At 44.0% G+C, this 25,471-nt stretch overlaps 1 protein-coding gene across 1 annotated transcript in view; it reads right to left on the reverse strand.

Annotated features, from left to right (window-relative positions):
* The window catches only part of drosha (drosha ribonuclease III), a 142,491-nt gene that overhangs the window by 39,007 nt on the left and 78,013 nt on the right, over window positions 1-25,471 (reverse strand). Inside the window, exons 24-27 of the mRNA XM_084152254.1 lie at window positions 18,079-18,123; window positions 9,842-9,999; window positions 3,664-3,769; window positions 2,307-2,448 (exon numbers count right to left, since the gene is read on the reverse strand). Coding sequence (XP_084008380.1) covers window positions 2,307-2,448; window positions 3,664-3,769; window positions 9,842-9,999; window positions 18,079-18,123 — 451 coding nt within the window. The remainder of the gene's footprint in view (window positions 1-2,306; window positions 2,449-3,663; window positions 3,770-9,841; window positions 10,000-18,078; window positions 18,124-25,471) is intronic.

Genomic DNA, 25,471 nt, shown 5'->3' on the forward strand with positions numbered 1-25,471 from the left:
ACAACAAAAAAAAAATCACTAATTTGTTTGCATCCGTGTTAGTGAGCATTTCTCCTTTGTCAAGATAATCCATCCACCTGACAGGTGTGGCATATCAAGACGCTGATTGAAAAGCATGATCATTACTTCTACATTTTTGTCATTTAGCAGACTCTCATATTGAGCGACTTACAGTAGTGAGTGCGTACATTCACTTTTTTTCCCCATACTGGTCCCCCATGGGAATCGAACTCACAACCCTGGCGTTGAAAGCGCCATGCTCTACCAACTGAGCTACACGGGACTGTTCTCATTACACAGGGGCACCTTGTGCTGGGGACAATAAAAGGCCACTCAAATGTGCAGTTTTGTCACAAAACAATTCCACAGTGCCATTCATCCGCCGCCATCACCTCATGTTTCAACATGATAATGCACGGCACCCATGAATTTATTTCAAATGACTGATTGCGTTTATATTTTTGTTCAGTGTAGCTAGAGGGCATGACTGTTCATATGCTCAAGAGCAGCACTAATTTCAGCCCAAACCCCTCAACCCTGTTGTCATCATCTCTGCTCTGGCCTTTGAATAATATTTGAGGACGCAAATAATCTAGTGTGTGTACGTCTGTGTATGTGGCACCAAGTACAAAGGTCTCCCTATATAATTTGAGTGTTTCGTGTTCACTTCATGTGTGTACATCTGAGCGTGTGTGCACGGCGCATGTCATCCTCTTGTGGCTTGGTTTTTGAAGAGCATCCAGTATGGTACACCTCGTCATGCTGCTGCCACTTGAGCCCGCCCTCCACCCCCCCAACCCCCTAATGCTCAGGCCTGGTCTCAGGATGCGTCCCAAATGGCAACCTAGTACCTACATAGTGCACTACTTTTGATGAGATGCATATGAGCGCTGGTCAAAAGTAGTGCACTATGTAGGGAATATGGTGCCATTTAGGACACGACTCAGCCTTGATGTCTAAAGACTGGAAGGCCAAGTAAGTGGAGGGAGGGCTGTAACCTGCCTTTTTCACTAGCCATGAGACGGAGCCCTCAGACTCATTCATCAACCCTCCGGTCACCAAGCAAGCAGCAAAGGGCTCAGGAGCCAAAGGACAAGGCCAGGTCCATGTACTCCCACAGGATAATTAAACATATATTACTGGCCTTTGATAAAGGAAAGAGAAAATGCAAAATGCCAATAGTTCAGAGTTTAAAGACGTCAAGGAGAGATGAGAGGTCATGTAGCCTACGTACAGGAACATGCAAACGACAATTTTTAAAACCTCAAGGAGAGAGCATTGTCCATATAGGGAAACCATAGAATTACATACATATTCCATTGTTTAAAGGATATCTATGCCTTGTTCGTACAGTACACGAAAAATGACAATGGTTTGTGTTCAAAAATCTCAGACAGAGAGAAAGCAGAGGAGAGGCCTCGGACATGATGGCAATCGATCCGTTTTTAAGAGAGAAGTGAGACCTGTACACATGAAACGACAATGATTGTGGTCCTCTGTAGCTCAGTAGGCAGCTGCAACGCCAGGATAGTGGGTTTGATTCCTGGGACCACCCATACTTTGGTTAAAGTGTCTGCTAAATGGTATATATTATTATATACAGATGCAGTCAAATATATTGTTACCCTTGCACTTTTCTTAAATAATTCCAAATGTTTTATAATAATAATAATAATAATAATTTAAACAAACTTTGGGTCTCCACACCATGTTATGGGATTGCAGAACACCTTTTATTTTTGTAAACTTCAGTTTACAATTTTCATTTAGAAAATAAAGGTTCTGGGTCTTCCAGCAGGACAACGACCCCGAACACAGGTATGGTTCAAGAAGTAACGCTGGACTGTTCTGAATTGTCGATCAAAGAGTCGAGATCTGAATCACATCCAAAACCTATGGCGAGATCTGAAAACAGCAGTTGGTTGAGGACACCCCTTAGAGCAGTTTGCTGCTGAAGAGTGGGACAATCTTGCAGTAGAAAGGCGCAGCAAGCTCAATGAGGCTACAAGAAGCATTTGTCTGCACTTATCTTGGCCAAAGGCTGTGCAACCAAGTACTAGCTCCGAGGTGCCAATCATTTTGTCCCTGCCATTTTCCTTTATTTTTTATATACAAATTGTTAACCTAACTTAATAAAGAAAAATTGTTCTACAATGTTGAAAATCAAATAAACTGTAGAGACCAAAAGTTTTCAATTTCTACTTATTTTAGAAGAAAAAAGGGATTTTTTTTAAGATAAGTGCAAGGGTGCCAATATATTTTGGCGGCAAATGTATATTCAAAAGGGCTGTGAACTGTATACGTACACTCCAGCAGATCAGCAAGGGTCTTGGTCCGGAGGGCCACTGGCCGTTTAGTTTTGTCGTTAGTGATCGCAAACTCCTGCATGCCCAGCTCCTCTGCAACTTTGGCCTGAGTACGGTTGTTGACCAAGGAGCTACGCAACAGCTGTGGAACACACACACACACACACAGACATATCCAAGTCTCACAAACACACTTTTGCACATATGCCAAAACCCCCCCAACATATGGACTAATACATCACAGATGCTTTCCCGTGCAGGCTATTCAATGTTTCATTCACATAAATATTACATTGTGACTCAAAGCTCTGCAGATGAAGATATGTCAAAACAAGACAAGTGTATTTCCTGCTCTAAACATAAATATAAAAATAGCAGAGGGGAAAACAAAGTAGAGAAGTAGAGATGGAGTAGATCAAACGCTGTGGGACGTCTTAGCTAACTCAGTCTCAACGACACACACACAGTCACATATAAAAAGCTACACACAGCTTGAATGAGCACTTATCTACTTGTAATCCATTTGAGTCCGAGTCTGTTTCTACTCTTGGGCAGGCCGGGACCATCACATCATCCGTAGAGCTCGCCGTCTCTTAGCTAAGCTTCACTGCAGGGTTTTTATCCCTTTGATGTCACATCTACTCTCTTCCACTGATAAATATCTAACTGGAGATCTGTTTTTACTTAGCAGCTTTTAGTTAAGACTGATGACAAATTGGTTCCAGAACTAACACTATGTCCTTTCTTTCTGTCTGCAGAGAATGGAAGGAAAAATAACCCAAAAAGAAAGACCAGATGTTTCAATATTGATTGACAAGATGGAAAATTCATGAATGGAATGTTCCGGCGGGTACTTTAATATAAGAGGCACACAGAAACACCCCTATAACCCCAAACACTGATACAGCACCATCAATATGGAGACAGTCCATCTCTCTCCATCTGTACTATACAGCCATCACAGGGGAGTACATTACAAAGAGCCTGCTATTAAAGACAAAGCCACTTTCCCATAACACAATTGGCTACCCATCTCTCATGGAAAGAAAGAGGGAGGAATACAAAGAGAGGAGGAAGAGCTAAAGAGAGGTGCACTAGTAAGTGCAGCGGAGGAGGAAAGGACACAGTGAATAACACAGATGGGCCAGAGAAAACAAAGATTCGTACATACTACTGCTTATAGATGTTCATGGTAGAGGGAGGAACCGACGGAGAGACAAAGATGGAGGAAGAGAGACGGAGAGCACAGAGAAAGATTGAGAGAGCGAGAGCAGAGAGCACAGAGAGAGAAAGAGGAGTGCAAGATGAAGAGGAAGAAGAGATGAAAGACATTAGGGGTTTGCTTGTAAGTCCTTACCGTTAAGTGTCCTTCGTGGTGGTCGGGGAAATGGATGAAGAGGTACTCTGTAGCCACTAGCTGCATGATGGAGTCTCCAAGGAACTCCATCCTCTGGTTGTGACCCCTGGGAGAGAGGGGGAGAAGGTGTAGAGAGGGGTAAGGGAGGGAGGAGAGATGGGTAGAGAGAAGCGGAGGCCGGGAGAGACGGGTAAAGAGGGGTGAGGGAGAGGAAAGTGGGGTTTATTCAGGTACACATCCTCATGGCTTCAACTCAAAATGTGGCTTCAACTCTCATTCAAACCCATGAGGGTCTTAGCATTAGCGTATACATCTGTATGTTAAAGCTGCAATATGTAACTTTTTGGGCAACCCAACAAAATTCACAAAGAAATGAGAGTCATAGATCTGTCACTCATTGAAAGCAAGTCTAAGAACAGATAGATCTGTTCTATGTGCGCTATTTCTATGCTTCCAATGAGCTTTTACTTTCGGTTTTGTACACCAGCGTCAAACAGCTGAAAAAACAATATTTTTGGTTATGGAATAGATGGTACAATGATTCTCTACACGATGCTTGCTTATTTTGTCACATAAACTGAAATTAGGTGAACTATTAGAATTTTAGCAACCAGGAAATGGCGGAAGGATTTCTGCATAGAGCATTTTTAAGAGTGGCGTGCTGAAAGTGATGCACTAAAGCACTAATGCGCACGCACAACGTCTATACTGTTAAATGTTAAATAGAATTACAAGCTTGGATCAAATCAATGATACCACTGCACTACGACAAGCAGACATTTTACATTTACATTTTAGTCATTTAGCAGACACTCTTATCCAGAGCGACTTACAGTTAGTGAGTGAAAATAAATGTTTCATACTGGCCCCCCGTGGGAATCGAACCCACAACCCTGGCGTTGCAAACGCCATGCTCTACCCACTGAGCTACACGGGACTATGCACAATACGTGCGCAAACACAGGCGTGCGCAAACACACACCACACACACACACCCCTTCCAACATTAAACCCTCAACCCCACTGATATCTATGGATGTGTTTGATCATCTTCAGTGAGTGACTGAGCTTCATACTTTCTATGCAGTAGTACCGTGCTGGACAGGGGGGGTGCACTTTACTCTAACTGCAGTGTAGTAGGAGATGGAGGAGAGGCGCTGCGCAATAATGCTCTTTAATTAAACATAATTATAGATCAGTGTTGCAGATGTAGGTTGATGCTGTGCCAAGGAGCCAGGGCGGGTATCACAGACCACAGTGAGAAGAGTGGAGTGGAGAGGGAGATTTACATAGACATGGGTCACATCCCTAATGGCATGTTATTCCCTATTTAGTGCACTACTTTTGACCAGGGCCCATAGGGCACTAGTTAAAAGTAGTGCACTGCTTAGGGAATAGGGTGTTATTTGGGAAGATACCAGAGATATGAGGATCAGCAGGTTAGAGCAGGAGTGTACAGTTAGAGCTGAGGGGAGAGGAGCAAAGGAAGGGGGGAGAGAATCACATCAGTCAGAGTTTATTGTCCCCTTTCTGTGGCGCCGGCTGGCGGGTTTTATGGTACACTGCTTATCTGAACTGGGAAAGTCTTCTGGAATGTGCTTCATTAGGAGGGTGAGAGCGAGAGCGGAAGAGAGAGAGAACGAGAGAGAGAGAACGAGAGAGAGAGAGAGAACGAGAGAGAGAGAGAACGAGAGAGAGAGAGAACGAGAGAGAGAGAGAGAACGAGAGAGAGAGAGAGAGAGAGAGAGAGAACGAGAGAAAGAAAAAGGGCAAGAGAGAAAACTAGAGAGAGAAAAAAAGCGAGAAGGCACGAGAGAGAGTCGGGGAAGAAGTAAAGCGTTTCAGTGTGAAAGGCACAAAGAGCCGTCCCTTATTTCCACCAACAGGAGGCACAATGCAGCGGTAGTAGTGGGAAGGTTAAGGGAGGGGAAAGGATGGGGAAAAATTGAAGTAAAGTGTGAATCTCCCAGGTCTTTATTCTGCCATGACTTTCAACTAAAACACCTTTAACAGATTCAGGAGCACCACGTTTCAGGGACGACTGCTCCATTTTGTAATGCCTGTGTGTATGCGCGCGTGACTGGGTGCTTGTGTGTGTGGCTTTTCTGCAACTTGGGAGTTGGAGAAATAGTGTTCCCCTCAGCAGGGATCCGGGGGGTGGTTTTGGACCTGATCCGGCCGGGGAGGCTATACAGTGCATTCGGTAAGTATTCAGACCCCTTCCCCTTTTCCATATTTTGTTACGTTACAGCCTTATTCTAAAATTGATTAAATTAATGTTTTTCCTCAGTAATCTACACACAATACCCCATAATGACAAAGCATGAACAGGTTTAGAAGTTTTTGCAAATGTATAAAAACTAAAAACAGAATTACCTAATTTACATAAGTATTCAGACCCTTTGCTATGAGACTCGAAATTGAGCTCAGGTGCATCCAGTTTCCATTGATCATCCTTGATATGTTTCTACAACTTGATTGAGTCCACCTGTGGTAAATTAAATTGATTGGACATGATTTGGAAAGGCACACACCTGTTTATGTAAAGTCCCACAGTTGACACCGAGAGATCCTTGATGAAAACCTGTTCCAGAGTGCTAAGGACCTCAGACTGGGGTGAAGGTTCATCTTCCAACAGTACAACGACCCTTAGCACACAGCCAAGACAACGCAGGAGTGGCTTCGGGACAAGTTTCTGAATGTCCTTGAGTGGCCCAGCCAGAGCCCGGACATGAACCCGATCGAACATCTCTGGAGACACCTGAAAATTGCTGTGCAGCAACGATCCCCTTCCAACCTGACAGAGCTTGAGAGGATCTGCAGAGAAGAATGGGAGGAACTTCCCAAATACAGGTGTGCCAAGCTTGTAGTGTCATACCCAAGAAGACTCGAGGCTGTAAACGCTGCCAAAGGTGCTTCAACAAAGTACTGAGTAAAGGGTCTGAATACTTATGTAAATGTGGTATTTCAGTTAATGGGGGTTGAATACATTTGCAAAAAATTTGAAAAACCTGTTTTTGCTTCGTCATTATGGGGTATTGTGTGTAGATTGATGAGGGGGGAAAGAAGAAAAAAAAACTATTGAATCAATTTTAGAATAAGGCTGTAAAGTACCAAAATGTGGAAAAATCAAGGTGTCTGAATATTTTCCGAATGCACTGTATATACCTGAGCGGAGCGAAGTGGGAGGAGAGTAGTGGTGCGTCCTCTAGTGGTTTGGGATCATTGATCCTGGCAGCCATTGAGTGACCTAATCATTAGGGGCCTATGAGAAAAGGGTTGCATCCCAAATGGCACCCTAACCCACTTTATAGTGGACTACTTTCCGTCAAAGGTATGACACTACATATGGAATAGGGTGCCATTTGGGAGGCAACCGAAGGGATTTAGAGGGTAGAGTCTGAGGTCTCCTGTCTCTGGGATCTCTAAAAGGGGTGAACTCACAGCTCCACGTCCTCTAAGGTCAGCCTCTATCTATCTACTTCCACCACTATGAGGTTACTGTGTGTGTGTGTGTGTGTGTGTGTGTGTGTGCCCGCCCGTCTCCTTTATCTAGTGTACTTTCCAATTGTACAACCTTCATTTCACTTTCCAGTGTGAAGAGATCGTTGTCTTAAGGTTGCCCTACATTGGAGGTATCAGACTCCCATTGCTACCGACCTCTTGTTCTCAATGGACACAATTCACACTATCTGAAGCTAGATTTGATTCAATTTCAAACTCAGTTCTATCAGCATCACATTTTAATCAATGATGAAGAATTGTGGGCGGTCTAATTATTTTATTACGAAAGGCCGGACATTTTATATTATCTCCCCTCGGTGAGTCAAATCAGACGCACTGACAGCATTACAAACGCTGCAGAATTTAGATGAGCTGGAGTCGGATGAAGGATCGGATATTGAGCTCGAAATCGACGTTGCTGAGGAAGAGTCTTCATCTGATTCCGATGTTGACTTCAAGCCTCTGCATCCGATGCCTGAGCGTCGCCACAGAAAAACCAGAACTGGGCCAACAAACGGTGATCCCAACTACCACGGTGAGACAGAAGTCTGGAAGGAGTGGCACAGTTTGGGTAGAGAAGAGTGACGAGAGCACAAGGCGACCTTCACAAAGAGAGCAGGCCCTACACCTCATGTAAAGAGAAATTGCCAGAGCACATATTTCTTTGTTTATGTGCCATGCAGATGTTGCAGCACATCAGAGATTATACTGTTGCTCATGCGCACAGAAAAGGAAACATGGGATACAGTATCTTGTCATGGATATATTTCCACAAATATTTCTTAATGCAATTCATCCTTAACAATTGTTTATGCACTATTTATCAAGCGTTGGTCCTTATGTTTGTGCAGCTTGTGGGTTGACATGCATCTGATGCGTCTCCCGGCAACGTTCTCAACAATTTCTAGCGGGTACTTATATGCTGAAAGGCCCAGCGGTTCTAGTGTTATGGACACAGGAGTCGTTACATTGGGCTTGACTAATGCGCAATCTAATGGTAAATAATTGCCTCAAAATAAACTGAGTAATAAAGGTGGCTATCATAATGTAATGTTAAAGAATTAGCTTTAGAATAAACTGATTTAATAATAAATGAGCATCAACAATGGGTTAGCATTGCAGGCGTCTGTCTCTACCTTGAGAAGGAGAAACATTTCAAAGGTAACCTTGACAGCTCAACTTCCAGCCCTCTAATCGACTTCACTGACCGTGAGTGGTGAGAGGCTCTGACATTAAAGTGATGGATTAAAACACACACCAGCGCACACACGCACACCAGCGCACACACACACGCCATGCACACACCAGCGCGCACACACACGCCATGCACACACCAGCACACACACACACGCCATGCACACACCAGCGCACACACACACGCCATGCACACACCAGCGCACACACACACGCCATGCACACACCAGCGCACACACACGCCATGCACACACCAGCGCGCACACACACGCCATGCACACACCAGCGCACACACACACGCCATGCACACACCAGCGCGCACACACACGCCATGCACACACCAGAGCGCATGCACACACCAGCGCGCACACACACGCCATGCACACACCAGCGCGCACACACACCCTTAAACGTCCTAGTTGCTCATTTGGTTTAGCTGTCAAGGCTCACTATTGAGTTGCTAACGTTTCACTATTGTGAATGTATCAAACATTTAAACCTAGTGTACAACACACAGTGAAGCGCGTCTCCTAAAAGACTACATTACTCGTGCAATTACGTTCCATTACATGTCATTTTATGAGCATTTTTAACACAATGAATGAACAATGCTACAGTACAGTTGGTGAAAACCTGATAAAGACAGCTTGCTGTCGAAACGTTGATTAATGAAGTATTGCATCGGAGCTACTAGAGTGTGCAACTTTTCCTTTGCTTTTAAAACAATGCTACAGTATTACACCAAAAGGTAACTGGATTACTCTCGAGACAAGTGTGATTCAAACCTGACTTATTCAATAACACATTGTTTACATTCACTTGAGTAAAAACACCCATTCTTAACACTATTTTTTCTACAGTAAGTTGCTAGCAATGAAAGCCATCTATAAAAAGGTGAGAAGCAGGCAGAGAAACACAGTGGTTTTTCACTCAATTAAAATCCAAATGTCAGAAACTTTATAAAATCAATGATTTCACCATTATTTGATTTTATATAAATGCCTTTTGAGACAATTATATTGACGTTTGCATCTGAAAAGACCAGGGGTGAAATTAAGTCTAACAATATCTCAGACATTATTCGTAGAAAAATGTGTATCCATAACACAATAAGTGTCAATTAAAGTCAATAAAACCTTTAGCAATAAACTAAGCTAAGAGAGAAACAAAGAGAGACAAATGAACAGAGGGAGAGAGAGAGAACGAATAAGAACCAAAGTAAATATAATCAACATTTAAAACCTCCATTTCCCATGGGGGAGTGGGGCTGTGACCTCACTAGTGGGGTCAGGCAACGGCTGGCAATGGCTGGAGAGGGGCTTTAGTGTCCCCTGGGAGGACTACACAGGCTGTAAAAGCCCCAGGATTAGGCTGTGGGCCAACTAAGAGTTGCACAGTCCATCCATCACTACGGGACTGGGATGGAGGATAGACCGGGAAGCCACGCACACATGCACACACACACCCCTCCCATACTCACAGTGTGAGGTGGTTGAAGCCTACGGTCCTCAGTGTGAAAGCTCTGGCCAGCAGGCGACAGTGTGTGAACATAACACCGATGGTGTCCTCAAAGTCTGTCAGCTTCTGAAGCACCGGAGACGTCTCGATCAGCTGCCTGTCCGTCTGCGGCTCCTGCACCTGGTAAACACAACACAGCATTTACAGCTAAACACGACATGAAAAGAGCGGCACCTCCATGAAATTCAGCTGTGGTTAAGATTAGAGCAGGGATAGGAAAATCTGGTTCTGCAGGGGAGGTAGTAGACTAGGGGTGAGCAAACTTTCTGGCTTGAGGGCCATATTGGGATTTCGGAATTCAACGGAGGGCCGCTCAGATTAGTTTTTACTGATTCGTTTTTCCAACAAAATTTGCAGGCCAGAAATAGGGCAGTTATTTGAAAATATATAAGTCCATTATATTTTCTATATGCTTTCTATCTAGTCAGATGTTTTCCTGACGTGTTTTCTTAACCCCCCCAAAACACAATAATCATGGTTCAGTTCAGGTTTTAACAGAGACAGAGATGTAAGAAGATGGCGCCGCCGGAGGCGATGGCTGCCGTTTTATGGACTCTTAACCAACCGTGCTATTTTGTTTGTTTTTTCGCATTGTTTTAACTTATTTTGTACATAATGTTGCTGCTACCGTCACTTATGACCAAAAAGAGCTACTAGAAATCAGAACAGCGATTACTCACCTTGAACTGGACTAATCATTTTTCTTTTATGAGTCAGACGAGAGGGATTTGCTCCAGACACCCGTCAGGGCCCTCATCCCCGTCATTTGCAGTAGAAAGAAAAGGAGATATCGCGGAAGGAGATCGGGGTGCTTGGAAAAGGAACCGGCAACGAGTGGCTAATCTGCTTTTGACATCGATACTATTGGCCAACTTACAAATGATTGATAATAAAGTAGACAAACAACAGGCACGAATATCCTACCAACGGGACATTACAAACTGTAATATCTTATGTTTCACCGAGTCGTGGATGAATAACATACAGCTGGCAGGTTATACACTGTATCGGCAGGATAGAACAGTAGCCTTCGGTAAGACAAGGGGTGATGGTCTTATATTTGTAAACAACAGCTGGTGCACAATATCTAAGAAAGTCTCAAGGTTTTGCTCGCCTGAGGTAGAGCATCTCATGATAAGCTGTAGACACTATCTATCTACCAAGAGAGTTTCATCTACAGTGAGGGAAAAAAGTTTTTGATCCCCTGCTGATTTTGTACATTTGCCCACTGACAAAGAAATGACCAGTCTATAATTTTAATGGTAGGTTTATTTGAACAGTGAGAGACATAATAACAACAACAAAAATCCAGAAAAACGCATGTCAAAAATGTTATGAATTGATTTGCATTTTAATGAGGGAAATAAGTATTTGACCCCCTCTCAATCAGAAAGATTTCTGGCTCCCAGGTGACTTTTATACAGGTATCGAGCTGAGATTAGGAGCACACTCTTAATGGGAGTGCTCCTAATGTCAGCTTGTTACCTGTATAAAAGAAACCTGTCCAAAGAAGCAATCAATCAATCAGATTCCAAACTCTCCACCATGGCCAAGACCAAAGAGCTCTCCAAGGATGTCAGGGACACGATTGTAGACCTACACAAGGCTCGAATGGGCTACAAGACTATCGCCAAGCAGCTTGGTGAGAAGGTGACAACAGTTGGTGTGATTATTCACAAATGGAAGAAACACAAAATAACTGTCAATCTCCCTCGGCCTGGGGCTCCATGCAAGATCTCACCTCGTGGAGTTGCAATGATCATGAGAACGGTGAGGAATTAGCCCAGAACTACACGGGAGGATCTTGTCAATGATCTCAAGGCAGCTGAGACCATAGTCACCAAGAAAAAAATTGGTAACACACTACGCCGTGAAGGACTGAAATCCTGCAGCGCCCGCAAGGTCCCCCTGCTCAAGAAAGCACATATACATGCCCGTCTGAAGTTTGCCTATGAACATCTGAATGATTCAGAGGAGAACTGGGTGAAAGTGTCGTGGTCAGATGAGACCAAAATGGAGCTCTTTGGTATCAACTCAACTCGCCGTGTTTGGAGGAGGAGGAATGCTGCCTATGACCCCAAGAACACTATCCCCACCGTCAAACATGGAGGTGGAAACATTATTATTTTGGGGGTGTTTTTCTGATAAGGGGACAGGACAACTTCACCGCATCAAAGGGACGATGGACGGGGCCATGTACCGTCAAATCTTGGGTGAGAACCTCCTTCCCTCAACCAGGGCATTGAAAATGGGTCGTGGATGGGTATTCCAGCATGACAATGACCCAAAACACACGGCCAAGGCAACAAAGGAGTGGCTCAAGAAGAAGCACATTAAGGTCCTGGAGTGGCCTAGCCAGTCTTCAGACCTTAATCCCATAGAAAATCTGTGGAGGGAGCTGAAGGTTAGAGTTGCCAAACGTCAGCCTCGAAACCTTAATGACTTGGAGAAGATCTGCAAAGAAGAGTGGAACAAAATCCCTCCTGAGATGTGTGCAAACCTGGTGGCCAAATACAAGAAAGGTCTGACCTCTGATTGCCAAAAAGGGTTTTGCCACCAAGTACTAAGTCATGTTTTGCAGAGGGGTCAAATACTTTTTTCCCTCATTAAAAGGCTAATCAATTTATAACATTTTTGTAATGCGTTTTTCAGGTTTTTTTTGTTGTTATTCTGTCTCTCACTGTTCATATAAACCTACCATTAAAATTACAAACTGATAATTTCTTTGTCAGTGGGCAAACGTACAAAATCAGCAGGGGATCAAATACTTTTTTCCCTCACTGTATATTCTTCGTAGCTGTCTATTTACCACCACAACCGATGCTGGCACTAAGACTGCACTCAATTAACTGTATACGGCAATAAGCAAACAGGAAAACGCTCATTCAGAGGTGGCGCTCCTAGTGGCCGGGGACTTTAATGCAGGGAAAATTAAATCTGTTTTACCTCATTTCTACCAGCATGTTAAATGTGCAACCAGGGGAAAAAAAACTCTAGACCACCTTTACTCCACACACAGAGATGCGTACAAAGCTCTCCCTCGCCCTCCAATTGGCAAATCTGACAATAATTATATCCTCCTGATTCCGGCTTACAAGCAAAAACTAAAGCAGGAAGCACCAGTGACTCGGTCAATAAAAAAAGTGGTCAGATGAAGCAGATGCTAAGCTACAGGACTGTTTTGTTAGCACAGACTGGAATATGTTCCGGGATTCTTCCGATGGCATTGAGGAGTACACCACATCAGTCACTGGATTCATCAATAAGTGCATCGATGACGTCGTCCCCACAGTGACTGTATGTACATACCCCAACCAGAAGCCATGGATTACAGGCAACATCCGCACTGAGCTAAATGGTAGAACTGCCGCTTTCAAGGAGTGGGACTCTAACCCTGAAGCTTATAAGAAATCCCACTATTCCCTCCAACAAACCATTAAACAGGCAAAGTGTCAATACAGGACTAAGATCGAATCGTACTACACCGGCTTCGACGCTCATCAGATGTGGCAGGGCTTGCAAACTATTACAGACTACAAAGGGACGCACAGCCGCGAGCTGCCCAGTGACACGAGCCTACCAGACAAGTTAAATTACTTCTATGCTCGCTTCGAGGAAAGTAACACTGAAACATGCATGAGAGCATCAGCTGTTCCGGACGACTGTGTGATCACGCTCTCCGTAGCCGATGTGAGTAAGACCTTTAAACAGGTCAACATTCACAAGGCCGCAGGGCCAGGCGGATTACCAGGATGTATACTCCACGCATACAATGTTTACACTGTATTTCTGATCAATTTGATGTTATTTTAATGGTCAAAATATTTTGTTTTTCTTTCAAAAACAAGGACATTTCTAAGTGACCCCCCATTTTTGAACGGTAGTGTACATATTACCTCGACTAACCGGTGCCCCTGCACATTGACTCGGTACCGGTACCCCCTGTATATAGCCTCGCCATCGTTATTTTGACTGCTGCTCTTTCATTATTTGTTACTTTTATTACGTATTATTTTATATTGCATTTTTTTTTGGTATTCTTTCTTATAACTGCACTGTTGGTTAAGGGCTTGTAAGCATTTCACTGTAAGGTCTACATCTGTTGTATTCGGCGCATGTGACAAATAACATTTGATTTGATCACTGCATAATAATAATGATCTCACTTATAAGGGGAAGGAATATGCTAGAACGCATGTGTTAAATCAGGAGAGGGCTGTGTGTGTGTGTTAAATCAGCAGAGATCCTAGGCCTAATAGATGCATCCATCAGCCTCTAGTAGAGAGCAGTATCTAAGCGGTCTCTGGCTTGCTGCTGATGGAGGTTTGACAATACAATTCCCTAACTGGAAACAACCATTCAGTTACATTTTCTGCATCCCAAAGGACACCTAATCCCCTATATAGTGCACTACTTTTGACAGGAGAAACATAAAGCCCTATGGGCCCTGGTCAAAATAGTGTACTATATAGGGAATAGGGTCCCATTTGGGATGTAGTCATCATTTAATGTAGACATTAATGCGAAATATACACCACCCAATTGACCTTGTTAGCTTTGTTGGCTTCACATGTATAAAACACTGTACTGTAAGTAGGTTAGTACAAAATGTATGTAAACTTTCTATAAGAGTCTCTCTCAACTCCAGATGTCTGCCTGATATGATACTGTACAGTACAGTTAGTCACAATCCTGAGTGTGTATATACACAGAGTGTAAAAACATTAGGAGCACCTTCCTAATATTGAGTTGCACAGCCTTAATTCGACGGGGCATGGACTACAAGGTATCTAAAGCTTTCCACAGGGATGGTGGCCCATGTTGACTCCAATGCTTACCACACTTGTGTGAAGTTGGCTGGATGTCCTTTGGGTGGTGGATCATTCTTGATACACACGGGAAACTGTTGAACGTGAAAAACCCAGCAGCATTGCAGTTCCTGACACACTCAAACCGGTGCGCCTGGCACCTACTACCATACCTCTTTCAAAGGCACTTACATATTTTGTCTTGCCCATTCACCCTCTGAATGGCACAAATACACAATCCATGTCTCAATTGTCTCAAGGCTTAAAAATCCTTATTTAACATGTCTCCTCCCCTTCATATACACTGATTGGAGTGGATTTCACAGGTGACATCAATAAGGGATCATAGCCTTTACCTGGATAGTCTATGTCATGGAAAGAGCAGGGGTTCCTAATGTTTTGTACACACAGTATATATTCCAATGAGCACTGGACAACAGTAAACATTGCTGATTGTTCCATTGAGTTTGTGTCTGCTTTCATTTAAGAAATATAGACTAAGCAGTGGTGGAATAGCTAGACGCCAAGTGTCAAACAGACAGAGTGGTTGGTTGCCAACTCTACATTTTAATTGGACGGCTGCTGGAAATGTCATGGTTCCGTCTTCCCACTTTAGCCCCAAAGAAGACTTTCACATCTGCCTTCCTCTTAATTAACGACAACTGTTTAAATGTCATGCGTCACCACTAACGGCATTTGACGAGTCCAGCATTCATAACACTGTAGCACACAAACACATATTTTTAGTCTGGCATTTAGTTTGACACATTTTTTCTGTGGAGTTTTTCTAAGGGAATGATGACTGGCCTGCTAGCAACATTTCAAAAGGAAAAATCGAAATCATTCATGAAAAATAAAAACATGTGGAAAACCGACCGGGTTAAATGCGCAAGACAAATTTTGTTTGAATGCATTCAGTTGTGCAACTGACTAGGTATCCCCTTTCAATTCAAAGTGTAAATTTGAGCACACTCCGGCCCAGCTGCCTCTCTGATAGGTCTGGGAATTGCCAGCGACCTCACGATACGATATTGTCCCAATATTTAGGTACTGATACAATATGTATTGCGATTCAATATTGTGATTTTATTGCAATATGATGTCCTAAACATACTGCTCCTTATATGGCTGCTGCAGAGAGACATGAGAAAACGGGTTTTGACCAGACATGGGAATAAAAGTGCTGAAAAACAGCCGACTTGCGCTAGCTAACGGAGTCAAATATCAATATAATATAGTCCAAAAATAACGTTGCGATAAGCAACTATAGATGTTGTCCCCCATCACTACTCTCTGAGCTCTCTGGGTCTCACAGTCCTGACCTAAAGCATGGAAAGTAGTCAGTCTCCATATTCATACTCATTCACACTGAACCAAAAGGGGATGTTAAGTTTGCGTTGCGTGTGGCCGTGAATGACACAGTGGTAAATGATTTCAGAGAGCCGAGGGGGGTGATGAGGCTGGTGCAGAGAGAGAGAGCAGAAGGGAAGAGGGAGGACATGAAGATGTGCATGTTGTCAACAAGGAACCGTTCTGCTCTGTTCACTCTCCACAGACTGACTGAGCCCGGAGCGCAGCACAGCGCAGGCAGCACTTAGCCATGGTGCTTATGCTAATGTAGCACATGGGCCAACAGAAACAGAGGAGCACGAACACACAATTACTACAGAACAGGATCCTGGAGATGGCTTTGCATCACCATAAGCCTGGACCTCATTATTGGTGAATCTCTTTCAGCTAACTAACTCATCAGCATTCATGTCCTTCCTGGAGCCAAAGGGCATATTGTAACCCTGTAGGCTGAGAGAGGGAGGCACCTAGTAACCCTTTAAGCTGAGAGAGAAAGAGACACCTGGTTACCCTTTAGGCTGAAAGACATCTGGTTACCCTTGAGGCTGCGAGACAACTGGTAACCCTTGAGGCTAAGAGAGCGAAAGAGGCACCTAGTAACCCTTTAAGGTCAGAGAGAGTGCCTCTGCTAACCAACTTCACCAACATAACCAAAAACATATGTCTTCACTTAAATAATGTTCTTATCGTAAAATTATTAACTCATGTCAAAGGTCATTGAAATCAAGCGTCCATAAACTAAGCCAGCCATGTAAGGTAAGTAGGAGGAGACCCACAGCAGACTGAATCAGGGTGGAAATATGGAGAGATGGAAGGATGGCCTTTTGCTCTAAACCTCGTAATTACCCAGCAGTGGTCCCTCCCGGACCGCTGAGTATTGTGGGATTGACTCCAAGGCTCTACCCTGACCCTGACCTCCAAGGCTGCTGGTGGGAAGGGCATGGCTGAAATTACCACCAGCTACCGTCGTTAGACGCTAGTAACAAGTCAAGAATGAGCGGCAGGAACCTTTTGGTAAAACAAAGAAAATAAGTTGTACTGACACACAACAACACACTATGGCGCACACCCACACATAAGCAGCATTTGGGTCCCTGGAGGCCCCATGTGATTTGTGACTGCAGAATAATCCTGTTACACCATCTTTGATCTCTTCTCCCAAATCCTGATTTCAAATAAACATGCTCTTCTCTCTACACCCAATGTTTCTAGGCAGATCATGCAAAGCAAGGGGGGAAGAGAGGGAGAGAGAGAATAGTAGAGAGAAAGAATGAGACAGTATGAGGAGAGAAAGAAAGATAAAATATAGCGAGAAACAGAGACGGAGCATGAAAGAGCAAGAGAGTGTCTGGGTAACAGTAAGAAAGAGAAAGAGCAGAAACAGCAGCTAGAGAATAGAGAGGACCACACACCGCCTGCTGCACCTATACACACAACGAGCCCTGTCTGCTGTAGGCACACGACAGACACACAGACGTCTTCTACAGTCTTAGCAACATTTACACAAGTATGTGGACACCCATTCAAATTAATGGATTTGGCTATTTCAGCCACACCCTTTTGCTGACAGGTGTATGAAATCGAGCACACAGCCATGAAATCTCCATTGAGAAACATTGGTAGTAGAATGGCCTTACTGAAGAGATCAGTGACTTTCAACGTGGTACCGTCATAGGATGCCACCTTTCCAACATGTCAGTTCGTCAAATTTCTGCCCTGCTACTGTAAGTGCTGTTATTGTGAAGAGGAAACGTCTAGGAGCAACAACGGCTCAGCTGTGAAGTGGTAGGCCACACAAGCGCACAGAACGGGACCTGCGAGTTCTGAAGTGCTTAGCATGTAAAAATCTTCTGTCCTCCGTTGCAACACTCACTACCAAGTTCCAGGGGGGACCAACTCCATATTAATGCCCATGATTTTGGAATGAGATGTTTGACGAGCAGGTTGTCACATACTTTTGGTCATGCAGTGTACATACAATATCTATTCTGAGCTATACATTGTAGGGACAAACAGACAAAATGGATCATTTCCAACCAACCTGCAGAGGATGGGGCGGGTAGTTGAGCCACACTTCTCGTAGGTCCTATAAAATGGGAGGAGAGATGGAAAGAGAGACAAAGAGGGGGGAGAGAGGTTACTGGGTGAAAGCACTTTGAGAGGCCTTCATACCTCCATGGATGGAGATACAATAACAGTAAGGCTGTGTCCCAAATGGCACCATATTGAAGTAGTGCACTACAGTGCATCGGAAAGTATTCAGACACCTTGACTTTTTCCACATTTGGTTACGTTACAGCCTTATTCTAAAACAGATTAAAGAAAACAATTTCCTCACCAATCTACACACAATACCCCTTAATGACAAAGCAAAAACAGGTTTTTTAGAAATATTTGCAAATGTACTAAAAACACAAAGACTCGAAATTGAGCTCATCCTGTTTCCATTGATCATCCTTGAGATGTTTCTACAACTTGATTAGAGTACATCGGTGGTAAATTGAATTGATTGGACACAATTTGGAAAGGCACCCACCTGTCTATACAAGGTCCCACAGTTGACAGTGCATGTCAGAGCAAAAACCAAGCCATGAGGTCGAATGAATTGTCCGTAGAGCGCCAAGACAGGATTGTGTCGAGGCACAGATCTGGGGAAGGGTACCAAAACATTTCTGCAGCATTGAAGGTCCCCAAGAACACAGTGGCCTCCATCATTCTTAAATGGAAGAAGTTTAGAACCACAAAGACTCTTCCTACAATTGGCCGCCTGTCCAAAAGGAGCAATCGGGGGAGAAGGACCTTGGTCAGGGAGGTGACCAAGAACCCGATGGTCACTCTGACAGAGCTCTTGAGTTCCTCTGTGGACATGGAAGAACCTTCCAGAAGGACAACCCTCTCTGCAGTACTCCACCAATTAGGCATTTATGGTAGAGTGGCCAGACAGAAGCAACTCCTCAGTAAAAGGCACATGACATCCCACTTGTTGTTTGCCAAAAGGCACCTAAATACTCTCAGACCATTTTCTCTCGTCTGATGAAACCAAGATTGAACTCTTTGGCCTGATTGCCAAGCATCACCGTCTGGAGGAAACCTGGCACCATCCCTATGGTGAAGCATGGTGGTGGCAGCATCATGCAGGGGAGATGTTTTTCAGAGGCAGGGACTGGGAGAATAGTCAGCCTCGACGCAAAGATGAACAGAGCACAGTACAGAGAGATCCTTGATGAAAACCTGCTCCAGAGTGCTCAATACCTCAGACCGGTGCGAAGGTTCACCTTCCAACAGGACAACGACCCTAAGCACACAGCCAAGCCAACGCAGGAGTGCCTTCGGGACAAGTCTCTGAATGTCCTTGAGTGGCCCAGCCAGACCCCAGACTTGAACTCAATCAAACATCTCTGGAGAGAGCTGAAAATAGCTGTGCAGCAACGCTCCCCATCCAACCTGACAGAGCTTGAGAGGATCTGCAGAGAAGAATGGGAGAAACTCACCAAATACAGGTGTGCCAAGCTTGTAGCGTCATACCCAAGAATAATGAAGGCTGTAATCACTGTAATCAACAAAGTACTGAGTAAAGGGTCTGAATACTTATGTAAATATCATATTTCCATTTATTTATTTATTTTAATTACCCGTTGTTGCTTTGTCATTAAAGGGTATTGTGTGTATATTGATGAGGGGAAAAAAACAAGTTAACCAATTTTAGAATAAGGCTGTAACCTAATAAAATGTGGAAAAAGTCAAAGGGTCTGAATCCTTTACAAAGGCACTCGGAATAGTGTGCCTGTTACAATAGTGCACTATGTAGGGAATAGGGTGCCATTTCAGACACAGCCGGAAACATCTGCTGCCTGGTGTCTGACTGACTGTGGTTGCATCCCAAATGGCACCCTATTCCCTACATAGTGCACTACTTTTGACCAAAGCACTATGTAGGGAATAGGTTGCCATTTGAGATGCGGCCTGAAAGAGTCAGCAGCTTGTCGTTCTGAGCACAGAGGTCTCCTCAAAGACCATTAGAACACCAGGGGTCTTGAGAAGGCACGCACACACGCACACTCACGAAAAACACACATTTGGAAGCTCCCATTGCCCCACACTGACAGACAGTGCCCTCCTTTTCCTCGGCCTGTGGAGAGAGATATGCATTTGTGCTGTGTGTTCCTCCCTTTCGGTCACTTAGTCTCGCTGTGTGCCATGCTGTGGGCTCCAAACAACAGGACTGACAGTGAAGGAGAACGTTGCATTAACGCCGGGGAGATGGGCTGGTTGCTAGGGAGACAGGTCGTCAGGACCCAGATTGGTATTGGTGTCATATTGGATGAGTCATTCCGTAGAGAGACAGGGGGAGAGAGAGAGAGAAGGACAGAGACAGAGAAATGACAGCCGGTGACGTTGTCTGTCATAAGGGATTTCTGAAGTGGAAAACAGATCAACCTTTAAAGATAGGATCCATTCCAAGTGAGGTTAGCCACACTTACGGCCGATTCACAATATACTTTTTTTTATTTGTTTATGTTTTCTCTAATAAGCTGTGTTGTACAATTAAAGGTAAAATACCCTGCACATAAAACAGTCCGAAATAATCTAATGAATTCAGGGCTTGCGAAATTATCCCTCGGCTAAATATAAGCCTCCCACAACCATAATATTAAATAATAATGTAATTATTTTATAAAAATAGTTTAACCTGCTTTTTTACAATAATCACTGATCTGGCTTTCAAGTCGGTCTATTAAAATGCCCTTTTTGTTACAAATTTAAAATCAGAACCACGCATAATGCACATTCACTAACAATGACTAACTTATTGTAGCAGGAATTATAGAAAATTAACACAGTTCCCAAACAATCTCTCAAGCACAAGCCCACATGCTAGTGAGTAGCCAGCTAATCTATAGACTTCAAGTTTTGCAAACTTGGATCTATTTGCTAGTTAACAAGGCAGAACAGTTGAATTGTTATGAACACACCCCCCTGTCCGTCTCCAACTGTTTGAACAGCTGCCTGTCCACTTTGTTCAGATGTTAAAATCAAGTGGCCTACCTTATTTCTCAGAATGAGAACGAGTTGCCAAATCCTTATTTAATTGTGTTTTATGCTTATTGCACATTTATAAAACACAGACTAGACAGCTAGTATAACAGTCTTTGGCTAAATTGCTGCTAGCAATGCCGCGCAATATAAAATGAGCATTAATTTGCCAGAATCAGTGTTGATACTCCCGTTTTAGTAGTGTCTGCTCGCAATTTGAAGAGTTGAGACATAAAAAGGGTATCGTTAGAAAGGTTAACGTCTCCCCTATTACAGTAAAATAATGTCTCAATGTGTTTCGGTGTCCATTTGACCGATTCTGTTGGACCAAACCTCAAATGCAATTAGCGAGTTGAAACAGCTTGTCAGAGAGGTAGAAGTGATCGCTCATCTTTGTTGTTGTAAGTGGCAGGGGGAGGGGCTTGGTGTGTGTGTAAACAGAGATGAAGAGGCGAAGCGAGAAGTCTGCCTTCCCGCATTTGGGGCAACGACTCCAACTGTTAGGGCGGCGACATAAGCATCTCGTCTCACCGCCGTAAGGAGACGAGACCAAAAAGACAACATGAGAACAAGCGGACATAAACGCTCAAAAAATAAAACAAACCTCAATTCTTGCGATACAGGCATTTGGAATATCGCGCAAAAAACATACATTAGAATATATCACCCAACCCTAATGGAGCACACACACCTCAGCTACCCACCAATCCTACCGCCTTCATCACTGAAACATTAATGAAAGCGCTCAATATCTTCAAGCAAATGCTTCCATTCGTTTTCACATCTGTTCACAGGCAACAAGGCTGTAAGTACATATCACGTATTGAGTCTACATCGTATTGAGTAAGAAACCACGCATGGGTTCTTGAGCCCTGGCATCACTCAGGAGGCAAGTCAATAACACTAGAGATGCTGGACTCACACAAAACACACACCCACACAAATGAGACAGATACACACACACACCCCCTCTCTTTCACTTACTCTCACACACCACACACACAAACTCCTGAGTGTGTAGTCTCTGATCAAGGCGTGTGATAAACTGGGAACGTGGGGCGCACACAGGCCCACCAGCCACATATAGACCAGAAGCACTAATGTTTCAATTACAGGCGGCGTCCCTAAGACAAGCCAGACAACAGGTTTAAATGATTACGCCCGCATCGAGTGGGGATTTAAGAATAACGTTTTCCTGACCAAGCTCGCAAGGTATAATTACAGGGAACAAATCATCGGTGGGTAGCTACGGATGAGTGAATCACGGCAGTTGGAAGGAGGATGGAGATTTCGCTCTCTTTCTCCCACTCTGTCTCATTGTCCTTCTCGCTCTCCATCCCTCTCAATCTCTGTTTCTCAATCTCTCTCTGCTGCGCTCTCTCGCTCACCCCCCTCTCGCTCTCTTTCTTTACTTCTCGCTCCCTCCCTCCTCTCACGCTCTCGCTCTGTCTCTCCATCGCTCTATCCCTCTTTCTAGCTCTCCCTCTCTCTGTGGGCCAGAGGACCCACAGTCTCCTGCGACTGGCTGTCAATCAATCCATTAAAATGCAGTTTGGAGCCAGTTCAAATCACAACTGCAGATCAATAACAATTAATGGGAGAACATACAGGGTCACATTTCCATCAGACCCTACGTACAATTGGACAATAAAGTGTTTAATTGGTTAAATCTTTCATACAACTTATGATTGTGTATAGGCCCCATCTCTCTATATATTTGTGAGTCTGTTTGTATCTGTAGAGTGTGGCGTACTAAAGCCAATGACAGAGAAAAATAAAAAACCCACACAACTCCCTGAAATAGAACATAAGAATAGCAGCAACCCCGGAGAGAGATGTTGATTGTCTCTTTAGAAACGTACAAACCCAAACCATTTTCAACAAACAAAAATTCACATATTCTTTTTTCTTTTTTTTTTTCAACCTGAGGTGAAAAGGAAAAGAGAGGAAGCGAGAAAAAAACTATGACATGGATGGAGGGAGAGATGGAGAGAGTGCGGTCCAGTACAGTTGGACGTGGGTGGATAGTCATTTCGGCGTCCCAAATAGCATCATATTCCCTATATAAAGCACTCTTTTGTGATCAAAAGTAGTGCACTATATAGGGAATAGGGTGCCATTTGGGACCTGCCCATTGGGTATTCTAAAGGAAAAAAGCACACTTATGTAGCACGGGGCTAAATCAACTGCGATACAGGCAGGCTGTGGTGACGGTGAGTGTTAGGAAGCCATTTATTTTCTCCCCCTAGCTCAGCTCAGCGCTGTTAGCTGGCTGAGGTAGTGGAGTGGAACTGTCAGAGCGCCAGCCAGCTCCTCCCGGTGTGTGTTCAGCCCTGTCTGCAGCGTGTAAGCCTAGCACACTCTACTGGTAGCCCATGCCCAGTAACCATGTACCACAGGATCAAATAGTGGTGGAGCAAATCTAGCAAGAACAACACAAACAATCGAAATAAAACGTGATATTGTATACATTGATTTGACTGGGATGTATCAATGTGCTCAACTCTCATGTCCCATGTATTAACTTTAGGGGAATCAATGTGATTGCCCATAGGGTTTTCAGGCCTTTCCGATGGGTACCAAAGCAGACATTAAATCAGCAGACGTGACTGGAGGGTAAGATTCTGCTAAGTTTTTTCAGATACCACTCTGTTCCAAATTGCTCAAAACACAGCAGCTTTCCATTCAGTATGGCCGTGAAGGCTGACTGTTGCTGCTCTACAAAACCAAACAAAAGCTACAGAGTCAAACAGGTCGTTGTCACGGCAACCCCAGGCACGTTATCCTAGGACGTTGGTGACAATAGGCAACAGTGAATTAGCCTATGGGCAGTGAGTTAGTTCATCATGATCGTGATGGCCACTTCTCTAAGAACGGAGCAGAAATGCATGCATCTCAACAATCTCCAATACAGTAACCTCTCTCTCTCTCTGTGTGTGTGTGTGTGTAGGCTGAGAACACAGCAGGTATGTCTGTCTAGAGAGGCCCTTCCTTCCTGAAACTGTAAGATGGCATAATAACAACCTCGAGCTACTCCTATCTCTAACTTCATTAACACATTCACATCTAGATATTTCACAGGCTCCCTATTGGTTTTCTTGTATTGAAATATAGCACTGCTATTTAGAAACTAGTGGAAGGCAAAGTGTTGTGTAAAAAAAAAAAACTCTGTGAAACGGGCATGAATGTCAAACCAATTAGGGATTCATATCAAACCCACTAGGGACGGTGTCTGAGTTCCAAACGGTATTATAATCCCTATGTAGTGGACAACCTTTGGGCACAATCAGGGCCCATAGGGATGGCCTGTATAGGGAGCCATTTGGGACACAAATCTTTTGTTTTGGTCTGTCAAATAACTGGTATGGGAGTGAAGTTCTCTGACCATAATAACACATTGTGGGACTGACAACAGAGAAACAGAGGGAGAGGGAGATGGCGAGAGCGCAAGCGACAAAGAGACAGCGAGAGACAATATAAATAAGAGAGAGAGAGAGAGAGAGAGAGAGAGAGAGAGAGAGAGAGAGAGAGAGAGAGAGAGAGAGAGAGAGAGATAAGCTCCTGAATTTTTTCCAAAAACTTTAGAATTAGTGGGATAAACCTGGATTTTTTCACAAGGTCTTACTCAGAAAACTATCCTCTACAACAGAACCTTCAATCCAAATCAAAATGTCAAGCGTACAACCTTGAATTTGGACAAAATTACCTGGAAAGGATTCTTACGGCCAAAGACTGCCAAGGACAACCCAGCAAAACAACAACCAGCAGAAAAAGCCACCCAACCTGCAACTGAGTAGATGTTCAATCTGTAGCTACTTCCAAGGCCGATAAAGATATTACAATAATCTCCAAATATCTTATTATAAGATACCTTACTATATGAAGACTCAAATGCTTAGTTAGGACTGGACAGACGTCCTGGCACCAACTTCAAATTGCACTGAGATGTGAAGTGAGGAGTGTGAATGCCTTGAATACAACAATGGCAGCAGAGCGCTGCAATCTCCCCCACCCAAATGAAGAGGCCTCACACCCCTATGCGGAGGCCATCAAAGTACAGTTCCCCCCAGAACAAAAATGTAAGCTGCACATAAAAAGTACAAAGATATGCTCCTCAAGGAAAATCCAGAGACACTATTTGCTGAGAGAGGGGATTAACCCAGCATGAAACTCAGAATACTGGACATTGAGGACACTGACAGCCAGTGTCAACCTGTACAAGTCTGGAACAGTAATGGTGCAGGGCAACCTCAAACCGTTTCAGCATGACTTTTACAGGATCAAAGAGAGCACAGCAGGAGAAGCTCACCCCTGGTGACAACCCCTCCATCCTGAGCAAGTCAGGTCACACCCCCTCCTCAAACAGCCCAACAGATGAGTAGCCCCAAGAAGAGAGTCGC

The sequence above is a fragment of the Coregonus lavaretus genome (assembly GCF_964263955.1).
Source record: "Coregonus lavaretus genome assembly, chromosome: 34".
NCBI lineage: Eukaryota > Metazoa > Chordata > Actinopteri > Salmoniformes > Salmonidae > Coregonus > Coregonus lavaretus.